Raw genomic sequence first — 22,549 nt, forward strand, 5'->3', positions numbered from 1 at the left:
GATTTTGGACAATTTTTGAACGCCCCCCCCCCGCCTTATCACAGGGCGTCACAAAAAGTCAGACCCCCCCCCCCTCAAATATGACGTCACAAAGCTCTGCCCCCCTACCCCCCAAATAATAAAACATGCTTCAAATCGCCTTAAACTATTGTCATTGTAGTGCGTATTTAATGTGGCGCTGCACTCTGATGTTGTAGGAGAAAACATTTATTAAAATTGAGTTGCAAGATTTGAGGATATAACAACAACGACAACAACAACAGACAGTGAGTTTAATAAAAAGCGTGGAATGTAATACAAATAAGAAAATTTTACCTTTCCTCGTAATTGAACGCGTAATTCTGCCTCGGGAACGAAGTTGCATCGTTCTGGCACCAACTCCTCCTCCTCCTACTCCCCCAAGCGTCTCTCTTCCCCCCCCCATGTGTCAACAATAGTATTGCCAACAAGACCGTCCTCCGCGCTTTGCAATACTTAAAGATGAAAGACGCTTTATAAAGTTGAGGTTATTCTTAGATGATTATAAAGTTTATAAAGTTGAGGCTATCCTTACATGATTACCCATCCTCCACACTCAACTAGAACCCACAGCGACTCGCAACTACGTACGGTGCGAAAGAAGGACACCAACCTACACACACAAAACAAGACAAAGATCCCCCGGGTAGCCTTAACAGACTGTGGGGGCAAGTGCTGTTAGCGAGTAGTACCTATGAAGGCCGGCACGGCACACGAGGGGGTGGGTAGCCAGCACCACGCCCGTCCGCCTTTGTCTCCCTACGTGGCGATGTTTACACACCGCACCAGGTACTCGTTTGAGGCTGAGTCGACCTAGGGGAGGCCCAGGACGGCTCGCCGGGTTCGTAGCGCAGCGCTTTCGAACATGCAGCAGCTCATGAGCACTGACCGGTGAAAGCGAACCCTGCACTGCTGACGAGGCGGTGAATGCCACAAACCGGCTCGGAGTTTGCTCTCCGATCGGAATCCTGCTGGGACACTGCAGTACCTCGTCACGTGTCCCACCTCGTCACGTGTCCCACCTCGTCACGTGTCCCACCTCGTCACGTGTCCCACCTCGTCACGTGTCCCACCTCGTCACGTGTCCCACCTCGTCACGTGTCCCACCTCGTCACGTGTCCCACCTCGTCACGTGTCCCACCTCGTCACGTGTCCCACCTCGTCACGTGTCCCACCTCGTCACGTGTCCCACCTCGTCACGTGTCCCACCTCGTCACGTGTCCCACCTCGTGGGGAGCGGTAGTGTAGCGGTTAGCGCGCTGCGCTATGAACCCTGCGATCCGAGTTCGATTCCCGCTCACGGCCAACACCAGTGACGATTATCTGAACCGGTCCTGGGCCTCCCCTAGGTCGACTCAGCCTCAAATTAGTACCTGGTGCGGTCCGTAAACATCGCCACTGGGGAGACAAAGGCGGTCGGGCGTGGTGCTGGCCACCCACCCCCTCGTGTACCGTTGCGGCCTTCATAGGTGCTCGCTAACAGCACTTGCCCCTACAGTCTGTTAAGGCTATATGGGGGATCTTTGTCTGTGTGAGTGTCTGTGTGTGTGTCTGTGCGTGCGTGTGTCTGTGCGTGTGTGTGTCTGTGCGTGTGTGTGTCTGTGCGTGTGTGTGTCTGTGCGTGTGTGTGTCTGTGAGTGTGTGTGTCTGTGAGTGTGTGAGTGTGTATGTGTCTGTGTGTGTGTGTCTGTGCGTGCGCGTGTGTGACTGTGAGTGTGTGTGTGTCGTGTGTGTGTGTGTCTGTGTGTGTGTCTGTGAGGGTGTGTGTCTGTACGTGTGTGTGTCTGTGCGTGTGTGTGTCTGTGCGTGTGTGTGTCTGTGAGTGAGTGTGTGTCTGTGAGTGTGTGTGTCTGTGTGTAATGGAGCATCTTCGCCGGTTGGAAACATTTAGGCTGGCCTGCCTACGATCCATCCTGGGTTTAACCAGGCTGGATTGTGTGGGGAGCTCACAAATCCTTGAAAGATCTGGGCAAAGTTCCATCGGTGAGCTCCTCCGGCAGGCAAGGCTGCATTGGCTGGGTCATGTAGCCCGCATGCCCAGCCACCGCATGCCTAAACAACTTTTGTTCGGCCGGATCGAGGGGGCTAAACGGGCGCGGCACGGGCTAGAGAGGAGATGGAGTGATGTGGTACAGGAGGACGTGGAGCTGAGTGGACTTGCCGATGACTGGTACCAGCGGTTTCAAGATCGGCCTCTGTGGAGGAGGCTCGTGAAGGACGCTACTGGGCAGTTGGAGGCAGTCGCCCTCCAACAACAACGGAGGGCGGAGGAGCGACGCTCACAACAACGAGCGGAGCACCGGGTGGCTAAAGCACAGCAAGTTGGTACAGTAGGGGGCACAGGTGGTGCATCAGCCAGCCATCTCGGTCATCTCGGTAAGTCGACCCGTGGCACCTGCTGGGTCTGCCCCGTGACCTGCCAGCGGGCGTTCGACACTTCACGTGGCCTTAAGGTGCACATAGCCTGGCACAAGCGTCGTGGTGATGTCAGTGGCGACAACAAGAAGATACTTTTTTTGTGTTCGAATTTGGTAGTAAAAAACAGCCCCTTAAAGAGCCGCAGGTTGCAGACTCCTGCCCATGGTAAACTGGACTCCCATGGTAAATTGGACTCCGATGGTTGCCGACCCCTGGCACGAACAGCACTTCCCCCCACCACCACCAACAGGTTACAGGCTGTACGGGGACCTTTGTCTGTTGTTTAGTACGATGTGCACATGGCCCGTGGTCGTGGTGGTGTCGTTTGTGGTGGTGGTGTTTGTTTAACACGTGGCAGGCTTTCCTGATTAATATCATTCATAATGAAGGTTTTTTTGGTTAGATCGCGTTAGTATAAATGTGTCAAAACCCTCCACCACCCGACACAGCCATTCAGTAAGGGATTTGTCACCTGCACAAAACGCCACTTAGTTTACTACTACAGCCTAACCGGTGTGTTGGAGAGTAAATCCACAACATTTACAATCTGAGTAGTACGAGTAGTACGACGTTACGTTGGTAATTACATCAACCAGCATCATCGGGCGATATGCCAGCAAAGTGAAGCAATCCACCTGCTTCAGGTCTTAGATAGAGCAGCAGCAGAAGCAGGACGACGTCATCACTGAACCCATCAGGTGCAGAGATCAGAGGCGGAGGAGAGAGGGGGGGGTATTGTCATTATATAATAGATTAGTAATCAGTTAATTAGTATGCGTTTACCTCTATAAGGAATGCAGTTGTAAGACGTATAACTTAATAATACGCTTCCAGGCTGCACTAAATCTGTAGATGCTGCTGCTCGATTTAAGACCGGAAGCAGATGGATTGCTTCACTATTCTGGCAAATCGCCCGATGATGCTGGTTGATGTAATTACCAGCGGAACGTCGTACTACTCAGATTGTGAATGTTGTGGATTTACTCTCCAACACACCGGTTAGGCTAAAGTAGTGAACTATTTGTCTTTTGTCAACGTGACAAATCCCTTACTGAATGGCTGTGTCGGGTGGTGGAGGGTTACGACGCATTTATACTTACGCGATCTAACCTATAAACCTTTGTTATGATGGTTGTGGTGTTGTTTGTGGTGGTGTTGTTTGCGGTGGTGGTTGTGTTTTTTGTGGTGGTGTTGTTGTTTGTGGTGTTGTTTGCGGTAGTGATGTTGTTTGTGGTGGTGTTGTTTGTGGTGGCGTTGTTTGCGGTGGTGGTGTTTGTGGTGGTGTTGTTTGTGGTGGTGGTGTTGTTTGTGGTGGTGGTGTTGTTTGTGGTGGTGGTGTTGTTTGCGGTGGTGGTGTTTGTGGTGGTGGTGATGTTTGTAGTGGCAAAACAACCCCCTACCTCCTCACGGTGCCGGATAGGCAACACTGTCGTGAACAGTGCTATAGGGGGAGGGCCAATGCCCATTGGCCTCTCCCCTCATGGCATCTGTGACCACGACAGTGGCTAAACGGGGGCTCTGGACGGGTGCGAGGGGCTGGTAACCCCTCCACATTCAATTCATTACCACTAAACTACGAATGAAACGTAAAAATGTAACAAATAAGCTTGTTCCGGAGGCCCCGGGGGGACAGGCGTCTATGACGTCTCCTGGACAAACCCCAATTGGCGGAGCCAGGAGATTGAATCTTCACCCTCGGGGCTCCTCCAGAAACAACGAAAAACCACTACGGATGGCCACATGGAATGTTCGAACGCTCACTGCGGAGGAGAGGCTGCCACTTCTTTGTCGGGAGCTGGACCGGTACCGCCTGGATCTCTGTGGCATTCAGGAGGTCCGGTGGACCAGTTCTGACTCCTGCCACCATGAGGGGTGGACAGTCCTCCACTCGGGGCAAGAGACTGCCAAACAGGGTGTGGCTCTTCTGCTGAACAAAATAATGAAGGGGGCGTGGGAGCGTGGCGGTGAGGTGTGGGAAGCTGTAAGCCCCAGGATACTTTGGGCTCGCCTTCCCATCAACCGGAGACGAGGAGTGGTGGTCGTGGTTACTTCTGTCCCCACCGAAGACGAACATCCATGGAGGGATGCAGGAAAAGCCAATGAGCCAGATGTCTTCAATGACCTCCTGTCACAGGTGCTGGCTAAAGTGGCCACTCGGGACAGAGTCATCTTGTTGGGTGACTTCAATGTCCGAGTTGGTCATGATGCTGGCACCTGGTCTGGAGTGATTGGAAGGCATGGGCCAGATCAGCTCAATAACAACGGTAGGAGGCTGCTAGATTTTTGTGCAGCCCATGGGCTTGTAATTACCAACACGCTCTTCCGGCATCGGCGCATCCACACAACATCATGAATGCATGCCGGGGCCAAGCAAGAACATCTGCTGGACTACATAGTGACGGACCAGCAGTTGCGAGCCCATGTCCTTGACACCAGGACCTACCATGGAGCTGATCTGCCCTCTGACCATTGACTAGTCATCTGTAAGATGCGCCTGCCATTATTCTACTCTGGTGGTGGGTGTACACTCAGGACCCCATTCCAACCTAAAGTGGCCTGCCCTCAGTTACCTGATGAAAGTTGCAAGCGAGAATTTCATCATCGCTTGCAGCTGGGGTTGGCATCGCCCCCCACTCCTGATGTCGAGGATAAATGGGTGAGGTTTAGGACTGTGACTCATGCAGCTGCAATGGCTGCTTTGGGTATGCGGTCCAGACCTCCCCAGAAACCCTGGCTGACAAAGGAGGTGTTCAGGATAGTTGAGAAAAAGCGACAGGCCCACTCTCATCGGCTACAGCATCCAACGTCAGAGAATAAGGAGGCTTACCGCAGCCTTCGCTCGGAGGTTCGGAGAGTTGTAAGGTGCTGCAAGGATGGGTGGTGGTCGCAGGTTGCTGAGGAGATGGAGTCTGCCTCAGTGGCCCGCGATCACAAATCACTATTTAACTCCATCAAAAAAGTAACCTGCAGCGCCACACCTATAACCATCATTAGGGGAAAAAACGGTGATCCAATCTCCGACCCCAGGAAAAGGTTTGCAGTTTTGCTGAGCATTTCTGTGAGGTCCTGGGAGAGGGGAAATCCCTCAGCCAGGAAAACATCATGGCACAAAGTGGGGATAACCCTGCTGAGGCTGCAGTGCCTCAAATATTGGAAGAAGTCACCCCCTGTGAGTGGCTGGCTGAATTGCCATCTGTTGAGGAAGTACTGAAGGCGATCCGGAGTTTGAAACCAGGAAAGGCACCGGGCAGAGATGATCTCCCAAGCGAAATGCTGAGGGAGGGTGGCGTTTGTGCACGGACTGCCCTATATGACATCATAACAACAGTCTGGACCACTGGATGGGTTCCGCAGGATTGGAAGGATGCCCTGGTGGTCCCCCTCTTTAAGAAGGGGGACCGCACAGACTGTAACAACTACAGGGGCATCTCACTCCTCAGTGTGCCGGGAAAGGTCCTGGCAAGGATTATTCAACATCGCCTTGCTAGGCACGCTGAGGAGAGGCTTGCAGAGCCCCAATGCGGTTTTAGGAAAGGGCGGTCCTGCACAGATGCCATATTTTCTGTCCGTCTGCTACAGCAGAGGTGTAGGGAATTCCAACAAGACCTACATCTCTGCTTTATTGACCTGGTCAAGGCCGAAGACACCTTCAGTAGGCCTGGGCTCTGGGTTGTTCTTCATGCTTTCGGAGTCCCTGACCCTCTGCTCACGATCATTAAGGACCTTCATGATGGTGAGCGGGCCCGGGTAAAACTACGTGGCCGGGAGTCAGAGCCTTTCCCTGTACACCTTCGGGTGCGACAGGGATGTCCTCTGGCTCCCACATTATTTAACATATATTTTGACCACGTAGTTCGTGAAGCCTTCAATAGCTGTACCGGGGGAATTTCGATTTGGTACAGATATAATGGGAGGCTGATCGATGCCCGGGTGCGATCAAGGGATGGCTCCCTATTGGTCAACCACGTTATGTATGCTGATTATTTGGAATAGCTAGTCATTCAAAGGAGGAGTTGGAGATGCTGCTGCTGAGACTGGAGGGTGCCACGAAGAGGTGGGGCCTTACCATCAGCCCCACCAAAACTAAGCACCTGCCTGGGTATTTTGTAGCATCGGACACTCCACCCCCACAACTCCCAATCAGTGATGGGGCAGTAGTGGAGAGAGTGGAGAGTTTCCCATGCCTGGGTAGTGTGCTTATGACCGGCTCCAGTTTAACAGCAGAGGTCTCACTCCGAATCAGTTGAACGGCAATATCTTTTCATCGTTTGCGTAACGCTGTGTGGAAGCTACCTAGTCTGTCGCTCCGTGCAAAGCTTCAGGTCTTCTCGGCCACAGTCATTCCCTCCCTTCTCTACGCTTGCGAAATGTGGACCCCCCTAATGGAGCATCTTCGCCGGTTGGAAACATTTAGGCTGGCCTGCCTACGATCCATCCTGGGTTTAACCAGGCTGGATTGTGTGAGGAGCTCACAAATCCTTGAAAGATCTGGGCAAAGTCCCATCGGTGAGCTCCTCCGGCAGGCAAGGCTGCGTTGGCTGGGTCATGTAGCTCGCATGCCCAGCCACCGCATGCCTAAACAGCTTTTGTTCGGCCGGATCGAGGGGGCTAAACGGGCGCGGCACGGGCTAGAGAAGAGATGGAGTGATGTGGTACAGGAGGACGTGGAGCTGAGTGGACTTGCCGATGACTGGTACCAGCGGTGTCGAGATCGGCCTCTGTGGAGGAGGCTCGTGAAGGACGCTACTGAGCAGTTGGAGGCAGTCGCCCTCCAACAACAACGGAGGGCAGAGGAGCGACAATCACAACAATGAGCGGAGCACCGGGTGGCTAAAGCACAGCAAGTTGGTACAGTAGGGGGCACAGGTGGTGCATCAGCCAGTCATCTCGGTCATCTCGGTCAGTCGACCCGTGGCACCTGTTGGGTCTGCCCCGTGACCTCCTGCCAGCGGGCGTTCGACACTTCACGTGGCCTCAAGGTGCACATGGCCTGGCACAAGCGTCGTGGCGACAACAAGAACCTAAGAACATGAATACTTTTTTGTGTTCGAATTTGGTAGTAAAAAAAAGACGCTTAAAGAGCCGCAGGTTGCAGACTTCTCCCATGGTAAACTGGACTCCCATGGTGAACTGGACTCCCATGGTAAAGTGGACTCCCATGGTGAACTGGACACCTATGGTGAACTGGACTAAGTATAAATGTGTCGTAACCCTCCACCACCCGACACAGCCATTCAGTAAGGGATTTGTCACGTTGACAAAAGACAAATAGTTCACTACTTTAGCCTAACCGGTGTGTTGGAGAGTAAATCCACGACATTTACGACTTAAGTACCGTGACGTTCCGCTGGTAATTACATCAACCAGCATCATCGGGCGATTTGCCAGAATAGTGAAGCAATCCACCTGCTTCAGGTCTTAGATAGAGCAGCAGCAGCAGCAGGACGACGTCATCACTGGACCCATCAGGTGCAGAGATCAGAGGCCGAGGAGAGGAGGGGGGGGGGGTATTGTCATTATATAATAGATTAGTAATCAGTTAATTAGTATGCGTTTACCTCTATAAGGAATGCAGTTGTAAGACGTATAACTTAATAATACGCTTCCAGGCTGCACTAAAGCTGTAGATGCTGCTGCTCTATTTAGGACCGGAAGCAGGTGGATTGCTTCACTATTCTGGCAAATCGCCCGATGATGCTGGTTGATGTAATTACCAGCGGAACGTCTTACTACTCAGATTGTGAATGTTGTGGATTTACTCTCCAACACACCGGTGGGCTAAAGTAGTGAACTATTTGTCTTTTGTTAACTTGACAAATCCCTTACTGAATGGCTGTGTTGGGTGGTGGAGGGTTACGACACAGTTATACTTATGCGATCTAACCTATAAACCTTTGTTATGATGGTTGTGGTGTTGTTTGCGGTGATGGTGTTGGTCGTGGTGGTGGTGGTGGTGTTGTTTGTGGTGGTGGTGTTGTTGTTTGTGGTTGTGGTGTTGGTTGTGGTGGTGTTGTTGGTTGTGGTGGTGTTGTTTGTGGTGGTGGTGTTGTTTGTGGTGGTGTTGATTGTGGTGGTGGTGTTGGTTGTGGTGGTGGTGTTGGTTGTGGTGGTGGTGGTGGTGTTGTTTGTGGTGGTGGTGTTGTTTGTGGTGGTGGTGGTGTGGTGGTGGTGTTGTTTGTGGTGGTGTTGTTGTTTGTGGTGGTGGTGTTGGTTGTGATGGTGTTGTTTGTGGTGGTGGTGTTGTTGTTGTTTGTGGTGGTGTTGGTTGTGGTGGTGGTGGTGGTGTTGTTTGTGGTGGTTGTGTTTTTTGTGGTGGTGTTGTTATTTGTGGTGGTGTTGTTGTTTGTGGTGGTGGTGGTGTTTGTGGTGGTGGTGGTGTTGTTTGTGGTGGTGGTGTTGTTTGTGGTGGTGGTGGTGTTGTTTGTGGTGGTGGTGTTGTTTGTGGTGGTGGTGTTGGTTGTGGTGGTGGTGTTGTTTGTGGTGGTGGTGTTGTTTGTGGTGGTGGTGTTGTTTGTGGTGGTGGTGGTGGTGTTGGTTGTGGTGGTGTTGTTTGTGGTGGTGGTGTTGTTTGTGGTGGTGGTGTTGTTTGTGGTGGTGTTGTTTGTGGTGGTGGTGTTGTTTGTGGTGGTGTTGATTGTGGTGGTGGTGTTGGTTGTGGTGGTGGTGTTGGTTGTGGTGGTGGTGGTGGTGTTGTTTGTGGTGGTGGTGTTGTTTGTGGTGGTGGTGGTGTGGTGGTGGTGTTGTTTGTGGTGGTGTTGTTGTTTGTGGTGGTGGTGTTGGTTGTGATGGTGTTGTTTGTGGTGGTGGTGTTGTTGTTGTTTGTGGTGGTGTTGGTTGTGGTGGTGGTGGTGGTGTTGTTTGTGGTGGTTGTGTTTTTTGTGGTGGTGTTGTTATTTGTGGTGGTGTTGTTGTTTGTGGTGGTGGTGGTGTTTGTGGTGGTGGTGGTGTTGTTTGTGGTGGTGGTGTTGTTTGTGGTGGTGGTGGTGTTGTTTGTGGTGGTGGTGTTGTTTGTGGTGGTGGTGTTGGTTGTGGTGGTGGTGTTGTTTGTGGTGGTGGTGTTGTTTGTGGTGGTGGTGTTGTTTGTGGTGGTGGTGGTGGTGTTGGTTGTGGTGGTGTTGTTTGTGGTGGTGGTGTTGTTTGTGGTGGTGGTGTTGTTTGTGGTGGTTGTGTTTTTTGTGGTGGTGGTGGTGTTGTTGTTTGTGGTGGTGTTGTTGTTTGTGGTGGTGGTGTTGTTTGTGGTGGTGGTGTTGTTTGTGGTGGTGGTGTTGTTTGTGGTGGTGGTGGTGGTGGTGTTGGTTGTGGTGGTGTTGTTTGTGGTGGTGGTGTTGTTTGTGGTGGTGGTGTTGTTTGTGGTGGTGGTGTTGTTTGTGGTGGTGGTGGTGTTGTTTGTGGTGGTGGTGGTGTTTGTGGTGGTGGTGTTGTTTGTGGTGGTGGTGTTGTTTGTGGTGGTGGTGTTGTTTGTGGTGGTGGTGTTGTTTGTGGTGGTGGTGTTGGTTGTGGTGGTGGTGGTGTTGTTTGTGGTGGTTGTGTTTTTTGTGGTGGTGGTGGTGGTGTTGTTGTTTGTGGTGGTGTTGTTGTTTGTGGTGGTGGTGTTGTTTGTGGTGGTGGTGTTGTTTGTGGTGGTGGTGTTGTTTGTGGTGGTGGTGTTGTTTGTGGTGGTTGTGTTTTTTGTGGTGGTGGTGTTGTTTGTGGTGGTGGTGTTGTTTGTGGTGGTGGTGGTGGTGTTGGTTGTGGTGGTGTTGTTTGTGGTGGTGGTGGTGTTGTTTGTGGTGGTGGTGTTGTTTGTGGTGGTGGTGTTGTTTGTGGTGGTGGTGTTGTTTGTGGTGGTTGTGTTTTTTGTGGTGGTGGTGTTGTTTGTGGTGGTGGTGGTGGTGTTGTTTGTGGTGGTGGTGTTGTTTGTGGTGGTGGTGTTGTTTGTGGTGGTGGTGTTGTTTGTGGTGGTGGTGTTGTTTGTGGTGGTGGTGTTGTTTGTGGTGGTGGTGTTGTTTGTGGTGGTGGTGGTGTTTGTGGTGGTGGTGTTGTTTGTGGTGGTTGTGTTTTTTGTGGTGGTGGTGTTGTTTGTGGTGGTGGTGGTGGTGTTGTTTGTGGTGGTGGTGTTGTTTGTGGTGGTGGTGTTGTTTGTGGTGGTGGTGTTGTTTGTGGTGGTGGTGTTGTTTGTGGTGGTGGTGTTGTTTGTGGTGGTGGTGTTGTTTGTGGTGGTGGTGGTGTTTGTGGTGGTGGTGTTGTTTGTGGTGGTTGTGTTTTTTGTGGTGGTGGTGGTGGTGGTGTTGTTTGTGGTGGTGGTGTTGTTTGTGGTGGTGGTGTTGTTTGTGGTGGTGGTGTTGTTTGTGGTGGTGGTGGTGGTGTTGTTTGTGGTGGTGGTGTTGTTTGCACTGGGGGCCGTGTCGTGTGGCACGTGGAGTTATCACCACACACTTTCATTATCACCACAAACTTTCATTATCACCACACACTTTCATTATTACTGCACACTTCTATTGAACTCGCGTGGTTGTCTGTTTATATTTTTTGGAATCTTTGTTCGCTCAATATCGTCGGATCTACGAAGCTCGAACGAGCTGCAATTTTCTACCCAGTCTCGCCTCCGCGCGTAGCAATTCGAGATTTCATTTAAAAAAAACTGGTCCAGAAAAGCACCGTATACAATGCTCCGTGCAAAAATCCCATTGTGATGCAACAATTGATTAACTCTGGGGTCGAATAAATATATTTTCTACTTTTCAGTGCAAATAAAAGTGCGTTTGTGTGCGTGCATTGAAAATCTCATTGCTTTTTAAATCCTTTATATTAAGTTCACTTGCTTGCGCGCTTACGACCGTGCAAATCTTTCGGTCGTTTTTTAACCCACTTCCCGTGATCCAATCGAGCTGACATTTTGCACACAGACTCGTTGTGCGTGACAATTTATTTTGGTGAAATTTTTTTTCCACAATTTTCCACTTTTTAGGAAAAACAATTTTCATATTTTATTTAAAATACCAATGTGATAAAAATGAAACTCTTACTCAAGAAAAACAGAAATGAATAATAAAATAAAACCGGTGCCACGCATATAAAGGATTTATAGTGAAAAACTTTGTTTTTACGGGTTAATTTTTTAAACTTTTTTTTAAAGGTTCACATTCGCAGCCCCCAAGCGTGGGCGTACAGACCCCGGCTGACGTGAAGTGCTGAGCCTGTTTCACCGCATGCCGTGCTCACGACTCAACGCCACAAAGTTGCCCCGAGTAGCCTTCGCAGACTTGTCGTGGAAAGTTCTGTTAAGCGAGTAGCGAGCACCTATGAAGGCCGGCACGGTACACGAGGGGGTGGGTGGCCAACACCCCACGCCCGGCCGCCTTTGTCTCCCCAGTGGCGATGTTTTTACGCACCTCGACGGGTGCACATTTGAGGCTGAGTCGACCTAGGGGAGGCCCAGGAGCTGTTCAGATAATCGCTATCGCTGGTGTTGGCCGTGAGCGAGAATCGAACTCGGGTCGCCAGGTTTGCTGAACAGCGCGCTAACCGCTACGCCACCGTTCCCCACACCCGCGACACACACCCACACACACACCCACACGCACGCGACACACACACGCACACACATCCACATGCGACACACACCCACACACACCCACACACACACCCACACGCACGCGACACACACACGCACACACATCCACATGCGACACACACCCACACACACCCACACACACACCCACACCCACACGCACGCGACACACACACGCACACACATCCACATGCGACACACACCCACACACACACACCCACACACACACGCACGCGACACACACACACCCACACACGACACACACCCACACACACACCCACACGCACGCGACACACACACACCCACATGCGACACACACCCACACACGACACACACACACACACACGCACGCGACACACCCACACCCACATGCGACACACACCCACACAAGACACACACACACCCACACACACACGCGACACACACCCACACACACACACACGCATGCGACACACCCACACCCACATGCGACACACACCCACACACGACACACACACACCCACACACACCCGCGACACACACCCACACACACACGCACGCGACACACACACACCCACACACGACACACACCCACACACGACACACACCCACACACGACACACACCCACACACGACACACACCCACACACGACACACACACACGACACACACACACGACACACACACACGACACACACACACGCAGTCGGCATTGAGCTGTCATGGAACGTTCACGTTTCAAAAGCTTTGTCATCGGAGAGCGCTGCATTATCTCTCTCTTATCTCGCTCTTTCTTTTCTCATCGGCGCGTTAGGATTGCACGTGAAAGCCCTGGGAGATGTCGGCCTACATGTGTCTCCCACTGGCAGGAAGGCAGAGAAAGAAAGTACTGTGCGCGTGTCGGCTTTGTTCGGATCAACGCTCCCTTGGCAAGGTTTAGAGAAAGTAATATTTAAAAACACTTTTTTAAAACACGCTTTAATGAAATGTACGAGTAATGGCAGAACTCCACGACTCCAGGAAGTGGCCATCAGGCTTGCCATAACGTAAGGGGCCGTGGCCCATTACAGCCAACGTTAGTTGAGCGTGGACAATTAGACCCAAGCCGAAACACAACATATTAAAAAGAATGTTTAAAAAAAAATTATTTTATTTTTATGATAGAATATAGCAGAGGTGTGGACTCGAGTCATGTGACTTGGACTCGAGTCAGACTCGAGTCATGAATTTGATTACTTGCGACTCGACTTGGACTTGCATAACAATGACTTTGTCCCACCTATGAGATGTGGACTCGAGTCATGTGACTTGGACTCGAGTCAGACTCGAGTCATGAATTTGATGACTTGCGACTCGACTTGGACTTGCATAACAATGACTTTGTCCCACCTCTGGAATATAGTATTGTCATCAGTATCACATATGTATACCAAGTTTGCAGTCGATACCACATTGGGAAGTGGGTTAAAATTGGGTTACAAGATTTGAGGGTACAACAACAACAACTGACAGAGTGAGTTAAATAAAAGCGTGTAAAAAATAACACGATGGTCCATGACAGAGCTGGATTGAGTCAGAATCATTTGCTGCGTCAGTTGACACCCTGGACTGACACAGCCCATAGATTGACATTCTCCCAGACTGACATTGCCCAGACTTTACGATGTTTATGTTATTTGACCAGACAAGGGCACTGAGCTATTTATAGCTCTCTATCAGAAGCGACCTGGCCACCAACCCTGACGCCTGCTGCTGTATATGTGGAGTTTGCGTGTCGCTCTCTTTCTAATCATCGTCGTCATCATCACCGTGTGGAAATGTATAGCAGCAGCCAACTACTCTAAACGCGTGGTGACGTTGATATTCAATGTGGAGGGAGAACCCGGAGGACCCGGAGAAAAATCCACGCGACCACGGGGAGAGAGACACTCAGACTCCAAATATACAGCAGCAGGCGTCAGGGTCGGGATCGAACCCACGACCTCCTGCATACCAGGCGAGGTAGTTAACATCTCCTAGCCACCGTGATGATGATGAGAGACACGCAAACTCCAAATACACAGCAGCAGGCGTCAGGGTGGGGATCGAACCCACGACTTCCTGTATATGCGTGGTATATTTGTAATAAACGACTGGACCACGATGTCTGGCTCAGTGTCCTTTATTCGGTTCGTGCTGTACACCCACACGGCTGTCTTTACTCTGTAGCTTCTCCACGGTGCTGACTCCAATGTCGGCCCGATCCACAACAGCAGCTCCGCTGCTGTTTCTCTCACACAGCCCCCCTTGGCTGTACTCGCTGCAACTCCTCTCCCTCCGCAGCTCTGACAGCCTCTTGCTGTCTCTCTCTCTCTCCGCAGCTCCTCCTGGCAGCCACACCGCTGCCTCTAACATGCAGCCCTCTCTCTCTCTCTCTCCGCAGCTCCTCCTGGCAGCCACACCGCTGCCTCTAACACGCAGCCCTCTCTCTCTCTCTCTCCGCCCTTCTGGCTGTCTCCTCTGCAGCTGCACACCACTCCGCAGCTTCCTCTTATCTTCGGGGTTGGCTCCCGATGGCCGTCGGCTCCCCCCCTCTCCACACTCGCCCGCGTGGCCTCACTCTTTTCCACTCACACCCCGACTGCCTTCCCCTTCCGGTTTACCCGCTTAAGGACCCGAACCTTCCCCCCACGTCACATGACTCCACCCCCCGTGACGTCACATCCGGAAGGTCGCTTACGCCCGCATTACACCACCCTCCCCCGTAGAAAAATCCCAGCCGACCTCGGCTGACCAATAGCAAATCGTAATGCGGCGAACCGAGCTTCCCCCCCTAAAGGACACTAAGCATACAATGTAACAGCAAGAACAACAACAACAACGCAATTAACATCAACGAACGTACAAAAAGCATGCAATAAATACAACTGTAAGAAAAAAATAACAAGACAGCAACAATCAACGAAACGTAAGCGATTTGGAACGTGTGCGGGTCGCCGGCCCGTCCCGGACGGTCGGCGGCCCACTCGCAGAACGGGAACGCGATGAAAGTCGAGGAATGACAGGGGGTAATCCCCCTGTCGCAGCTGGAAGTCCACCGCCGTCCCGTGTCTCTAAAGAGTTAGTCTTGGGCTTGTCCTGTGACCGTGCCCGCAGCTGGGTCGGAAGGGCTGCAGGGCTCGAAGGTCCCGCAGACCTGGCAGGCGTCCTCCGAGCAGGGCCCCTCGTCCCCCGCAATGTCACGGCCGGCCTGTCTGGAACAGGTACGACAGGCGCTCTAGCAAGATCAATGGACGCAGGCAGGGGAGAGTCAGCAGCAACAGACCCCGGCAAGGCAACATTGGGGGATGACGCATCATGTAAGGGAGCAACATATGGTTTCAAGCGCGACGTATGCACAACCCAGCGACGAGACCCAATCTGGACGCGTGCTGACTGTGGGTTGGGAACCGCAATGAGGCGTACGGGACCATGCCAGGGTTTGTGCAATTTCGGCGAGGTCCCCGGACGTACCTGTGGACAATGAAGCCAGGCTAGGTCCCCAACCTTCCAAGGGCACTCCCCCTCAGACCGTCGCGCATATCGCTCGTTCCGGGCCTGGGCTTTGGCCGTAGCCACGCGGGCATTCTCCCGCGCCTCCGTGACTCGGCGAACCGTGTCCTGAATGTATTCAGGAAGTGGTTTACGAGGTCCCTTCACCCCAGTTCCCAATTGCACATCCACCGGCGGCACGTTTTCCCGACCATACATAAGGTAAAACGGCGAATATCCTGTAGCCGCATGAGGCGTCATCCTGTACGCCGAAAGCACCCCGGGGATGTGCAGATCCCAATCTGATTATTGTTCACTTACGGTATGGCAAAGCATGGCAGACAATGTCCTGTTCAGCCGTTCAACCATACCATCCGTCTGCGGATGGTATGGGGATGTCCGTACTTTCTTAGTCCCAAGGCCCGCGCACACTTCCGCCAATAATTTAGAAGAGAAATTCCTGCCCTGGTCCGTGAGGAGTCTCTCAGGCGCCCCCTTATCCATAATATACCCAAACAAAAAGGCGTCGGTAATGGCCGCGGCCGACTGATCGGGCAACGGCCAGGCCATCGGCCAACGGGAGAGGTACTCAACCCCTACCAGCAAATATTTATTACCCCTCGCCGATGGTGGAAAAGGTCCCAATATGTCCAGTGGCACCAATTCATTGACTCGAGACACCTGAATCGACTGGAGAGGCGGCACGTAAGGATGTTTCGGCGGCTTACGTCGTGCACACGCAGGGCACGCGCGCACGTGCCCTACGACATCTGTCGCCATGCCGTGCCAAAAATAATGACGTTGCAACGTCAACAAGGTCTTCTGCACCCCTAAATGTAAGAGAGTGTCACAATGGAGGGTTCTAATCAACTCGAATCGCAAGGACGTTGGTACCACCAGGCGCCAACGTTCCTGGAACCCCTCCCGCCACATAAGCAGACCATCTCGGAGAGCGGTTTGCGGCCCCACAGCCGTACTCGGACTCCCATTGTCCTTAGCAGACCGCTTCCGCAAGGACACCAATGACTCATCCATCATCTGTTCCCGGATCCAGACAGACCGCGGCAGATTCAAAACCCCGTCAGCCGGTCCCGGTTCCATCGGAGTGTCCGACTTCTCGACGGCCAACGTAAGCGGCTGAGGGGGGTTTGGAATCGGCGAACACCTATGCGTCCCCGACTCACATTTACAAGGGGCGCGCCGCGGTAATCTGGAAAGTGCGTCAGCGTTCGCATGGCGCACTCCCTTCCGATGTTGAATTTGGAAGGAAAATTCCTGTAGCGTGTCCAACCAACGTGCCAACTGTCCGGATGGCTGGTCAATTTTAAGGGCATATTGCAAGGCCGCATGATCCGTACGCACAATAAAAGAACGACCGTAGAGGTATGGTCGAAATTGCCGTAGGAAAAAAACAACCGCCAATAGTTCTCTGCGAGTGACACAGTAGCGGGTTTCCGCAGGAGACAAGACTCGGCTACCATACGCCACGACACGCTCTACACCCCCTTTAGACTGTGATAACACCGCCCCAATACCTGTGTCACTCGCGTCCGTATCAAGAATGAATGGGTGATCGAAATCGGGATAATCCAATGTTGGGGCCGTGGCCAATAGATCACGCAGACTCCGAAAGGCCGCCTCCTCCGGCTGTCCCCAAACAAACTTCCGTCCTTTACCCGTAAGGAGATGCAAGGGCCTCGCAATCGTCGCAAAACCCGGCACAAATCTTCGGTAATACGAGGCAAATCCCAAAAACCGCCGAACATCCCCCACGGTGGCCGGAGTCGGCCAATCCCGGACGCACGCCGTCTTTTCCGGATCCGTGGGCACTCCCTCAGCACTCACAATGTGCCCCAAATAGCGGACGGACCGTTGCAGTAGGTGACATTTCTTTGGTTTGAATTTCAATTTGGCAGAACGCATCCTCGTGAACACTGTCTCCAGCCGCGTCAAATGTTCATCAAATGTGCGGCTGAAGACAATGATATCGTCCAAATATATAAGACATGTCTCCCACTGCAACCCCGTCAAAACGAGCTCCATCAATCTTTGAAATGTAGCAGGGGCCGCATTCAATCCCATCGGGAGACAGTTGAATTGAAATAACCCCTGCGGCGTACGGAATGCGGTTTTCTCCCGTGAGGACTCGTCAAGGGGAAGCTGCCAAAATCCCGAAGAGAGGTCCAGTGTGGAAAAGAACTTAGCCCCCGACAATGCGTCGAGGGAGTCATCCATACGCGGCAGGGGGTACGCATCTGCCACCGATATCTTATTCAATTTGCGGAAATCAACACAAAATCGCAATTTGCCATCCTTCTTCTTAACCAAGACGACTGGAGCGCCCCATGGGCTGTTAGATGGCGATATAATGTCCGCAGCCAACATGTCTTCCACTGCCCCCCGTACGTGTTCTCGCTCCGCAGGACTCATCCGATGCGAATTTAATCGAATAGGGGCAGCATCGCCCGTCTCAATGTGATGGTAAAGCAACGAAGTGCGGCCCAAATCCAAATCATCGGAGCTGAACACATCGGAATATGTCAACAACAATTTACGCAGCGCACCACGTTGCTCCATGGACAGGGAAGAATTTTCGTCACATAAATGAGCAACCCAACGATCATCCGAACTCCTTGGCTCGGAAACCCCAGCAACAACTCCCCGGCTATGTGGACAATCATGGGTCGCAAACGCCGTAGTGGCATGTGCCACAACCGTACCGGCCGGGACACGGACGTTTTCTCCCCCCGCATTAAGCACCTGTAAAAACGGTAATTGATCCGGCCGGACGATGGTCTGTGCCCCCACTAACGCCAACCCGGTTGTTATCGCGGCGGACGGTGACAACAAGACCCCTACTGCTCCTAGCCGATCAGGCAGGGGCTTCCGATACCGCAAGGGTATAAGCATCTGTGTACCAGGTGGGATGTCCACAGATGCGACGGACAGCGCCTGAACTTGTACGGCCGAAGCAGGTCGCCCCCAGGGCGACGGCAGAAACGAGATTTGACGGCCCCCCGGCAGTTCAATACAATTCTCATTGATTTTGATCAAAATGGGCATCTTAGCCAAAAAATCGGTGCCTAACAAACAAGGAACCGCCAAAGATCTCGATATCAACACAACACCCGAGGCCGACACATCCCCAATAGATATCTTAGCATCCACCTGACCCACGATACCCATGCTACCCCCGTTGGCAGCGACGCACGACCCATAAACCGGACGCACAGCCCCCGGCGGGATGCCCAACAGATGAAAAATGACATCCGAAATAATAGTCGCAGACGCGCCGGAGTCGACCAAAATGCGTACGTCCACCCCTTGTATAGACCCCGGTACAGTGGACGAGCCCGTAGCGGCCGCGACGACTCTCCGTGCCAACTTGCGCCATTGCGTGACCGAGCGACAAGGCCCCGTCGAAGGGCATGCTTTAACCACAACGTTAGGATGGCGCAACGACGGTGATGGGTGAGGTGTAAAGCCTTGCCGAGTGTCTGGTGCGTGCCGACATGCCTGTTTCGGAGGATCTTTAGCCGACTTGACCGGTGCCGAGGCCTCCTGCTGCGGCGGAGCCGGGAAGCGGGCCCAGCAGTCTCTGGCGTAGTGGCCCCTACGCCCGCAGCGGAAACATTCGGCCTCGTTGCGCCGAAGCGCAGGCCTCGCCTCCTGACGGCCCCGTTCTGGTAGCGCCGCGCGCGGTCTCGGCCCGCCGCGTCCCGTCCATGGAGCGGAGGCGGCCGTCAGTTGTTGAGGGCCCCGGTCATCCGGAACATAGACAGCCTGCGCAGGGTTCCACCCCAGCGCATCCCCTTCTTTGACGGGCCCCCCCGTCCACGCCGTCACTTGTTTCCAGCGACGGAGGTTGAATTGCGCATCGAGACACTTAGCAGCCGTCCGGGAAGTTAGCTTCTCATGCCCACACACAGGCATGGGGATCCCTAGATCCCGAGACAGCTCCAACATTTTCCCTAATATGAGAGGCTCGAGCAGGTCCTGTGGCGTCTCAGGATAAGCTGCCATGGCCAGCTCCAGCACCGCACCCCTGAACGCCACGGGCGACTCCTCTGGTGCTCGTTGTCGTTGAGCGAATCGCCGATGCGCATCATCTGGTGGCTCATAAGCATCGGCCATTTCTTGAAAAACACCACATAAAGTTGCCTTCTTATCGGTCGTTATGGAACGGAAGAATCGGACAGATTCGTCGTCCAGGAGAGTCGGCAACACCTCCAAAGCCTCCGCATCGGTCCATCTTGCTGTGCGTACCGCCGCCAAGAAGCGGCAGGCGAACGCGCTCCAGTCCCCACCGACGGAAAATTCCTTAACCGTTGTAAGGTGGCGACTCCGACTCCTCTTCCCGCCGTCTTCCAATGGTGGTGGTTGTGATGGCAAATTCAAAATGGCATCGGCCCGCGGCGTGGCCAAGATGGCGGTTTGGCGCCACGGAGCGCGCAAAATGGCGGCCTCTTGCCGCATGGGCAATGGCGGCGGCAGGACAGGCAACGTGGCGGCCCGCGGAGCACCACTTGCATCATCCATCGTCCCTGGCGCGACGAGATGGCATAGATGCGCCAGGACGTCCTTAAGTGCCTCCAGTTGTACCGCCATCGCTTGCCATCGTTGATCCGCGTCTGATGATGTCGACGGACCCGCCACCGCGCCAACATCCTCCACTCCCGTTCCCGTGGTCGCCTCAGCCGGGCTCTCCTCCACCACCCCAACAGGATCCGTGGTTGGAGGGAGTTCGTCGTCGTCGGACGAAGAAGCCGATGCAGGCGCCGGATTAACTTTCTTCCTCACTTGTTTCGACATGCCGTTGCACTTCCGACACCAGTGTAATAAACGACTGGACCACGATGTCTGGCTCAGTGTCCTTTATTCGGTTCGTGCTGTACACCCACACGGCTGTCTTTACTCTGTAGCTTCTCCACGGTGCTGACTCCAATGTCGGCCCGATCCACAACAGCAGCTCCGCTGCTGTTTCTCTCACACAGCCCCCCTTGGCTGTACTCGCTGCAACTCCTCTCCCTCCGCAGCTCTGACAGCCTCTTGCTGTCTCTCTCTCTCTCCGCAGCTCCTCCTGGCAGCCACACCGCTGCCTCTAACATGCAGCCCTCTCTCTCTCTCTCTCCGCAGCTCCTCCTGGCAGCCACACCGCTGCCTCTAACACGCAGCCCTCTCTCTCTCTCTCTCCGCCCTTCTGGCTGTCTCCTCTGCAGCTGCACACCACTCCGCAGCTTCCTCTTATCTTCGGGGTTGGCTCCCGATGGCCGTCGGCGCCCCCCCTCTCCACACTCGCCCGCGTGGCCTCACTCTTTTCCACTCACACCCCGACTGCCTTCCCCTTCCGGTTTACCCGCTTAAGGACCCGAACCTTCCCCCCACGTCACATGACTCCACCCCCCGTGACGTGACATCCGGAAGGTCGCTTACGCCCGCATTACATATTTATAGCAGCAGCAGCAGTAATCTAAAAAACGCAGCTTCTGGACGAGCACTCACTCACCCACTCATTCACCTACGCACTCACCCACTCATTCACCCACTTGCCCACTCATCCACTCACACACTCACCCACTCACTTACTCACTCACCCACCCACTCACCTACTCACCTTCTCACTCACCCACTCACCTCCTCACTCACCCACTCACTCACTCACCCACTCACCTACTCACTCACTCACTCACCCACTCACCTACTCACTCACCCACTCACTCACCTCCTCACTCACCCACTCACTCACCCACTCACTCACCCACTCACCCACACACTCACCCATTCAATCATTCACTCACCCACTCACCCACCCACTCACCCACCCACTCACCCACTCAATCACTCACCCACTCACCCACCCACTCACCCACCCACTCACCCACTTACTCACCCACTCACCCACACACTCACCCACTCAATCACTCACCCACTCACCCACCCACTCACTCACCACTCACTCACCCACCCACCCACCCACTCACCTACTCACCACTCACTCACCACCCACCCACTCACCCACCCACCCACTCACTCACCCACCCACTCACCCACTCACCCACCCACTCACTCACTCACTCACTCACCCACCCACTCACCCACCCACTCACCCACTCACCCACCCATTCACTCACCCATTCACTCACCCACCCATTAACCCACTCACCCACCCACTCACCCACCCACTCAACCACTCACCCACTCACCCACTCACCCACTCACTCACTCACTCACCCACCCACCCATTCACTCACCACTCACTCACTCACCCACTCACCCACCCATTCACTCACCCACCCACTCACCCAACCACTCACCCACCTCCCACCCACTCACTCACCCATCCACCCACTCACCCACCCACTCACCCACCCACTCACCCACCCACTCACTCACCCACTCACCCATTCACTCACCCACTCACTCACCCACCCACTCACCCACCCACTCACTCACCCACTCACCCACTCACCCACCCACCCACTCACCCACCCACCCACCCACTCACTCACTCACTCACCCACTCACCCACCCACTCACCACCCACTCACCCACCCACTCACCCACCCATTCACTCACCCACTCACCCACCCACTCACCCATTCACTCACCCATTCACTCACCCACTCACTCACCCACCCACTCACTCACTCACCCACCCACCCACTCACTCACCCACTCACTCACCCACTCACTCACCCATCCACTCACCCACTCACCACTCACCCACTCACTCACCCGAGGTCTCCTCCATCCGGGAGCGGAGCTCTGCGCGTCCGTCCGAGCTGAGCCAAGGGAGAGCTCATCTCGCCGTCGCCCTCCACTCCGTCTCGACGGCCCCGTGGGGGTCCCAACCGCCCCCCAGCCCCCCTCTCCCCTCTCTCTCTGGGGCCCCTCTGAGCCTCTCGCTCCCCCCGTCTCCTCCTCCTCTCGGCGGCGCGGTCCACGGAGCGAGCGGCCCGGCTCCCGACAACATTGCCTCCCTAGCAACCGGGACGCGGATCCGAGCCGCGAGCCGATTGGTCGACGGTTGCTGAGGGGAGGAGGTGGGGGAGTTGATGGGAGCGGTGAGTGCAG

The 22,549-nt window shown here is 53.8% G+C and overlaps 1 protein-coding gene across 1 annotated transcript in view; it reads right to left on the reverse strand.

Moving 5' to 3' along the window:
- UBXN11 (UBX domain protein 11) overlaps positions 1 to 22,301 on the reverse strand; it is a 56,876-nt gene extending 34,575 nt beyond the window's left edge. Inside the window, exon 1 of the mRNA XM_078880313.1 lies at positions 22,211 to 22,301. Coding sequence (XP_078736439.1) covers positions 22,211 to 22,278 — 68 coding nt within the window. The 5' untranslated portion in view covers positions 22,279 to 22,301. The remainder of the gene's footprint in view (positions 1 to 22,210) is intronic.
- Between the last annotated feature and the right edge of the window lie 248 nt (positions 22,302 to 22,549).

This window comes from Lampetra fluviatilis, chromosome 57 (genome assembly GCF_964198595.1).
Source record: "Lampetra fluviatilis chromosome 57, kcLamFluv1.1, whole genome shotgun sequence".
NCBI classification, from domain to species: Eukaryota; Metazoa; Chordata; class Hyperoartia; order Petromyzontiformes; family Petromyzontidae; genus Lampetra; species Lampetra fluviatilis.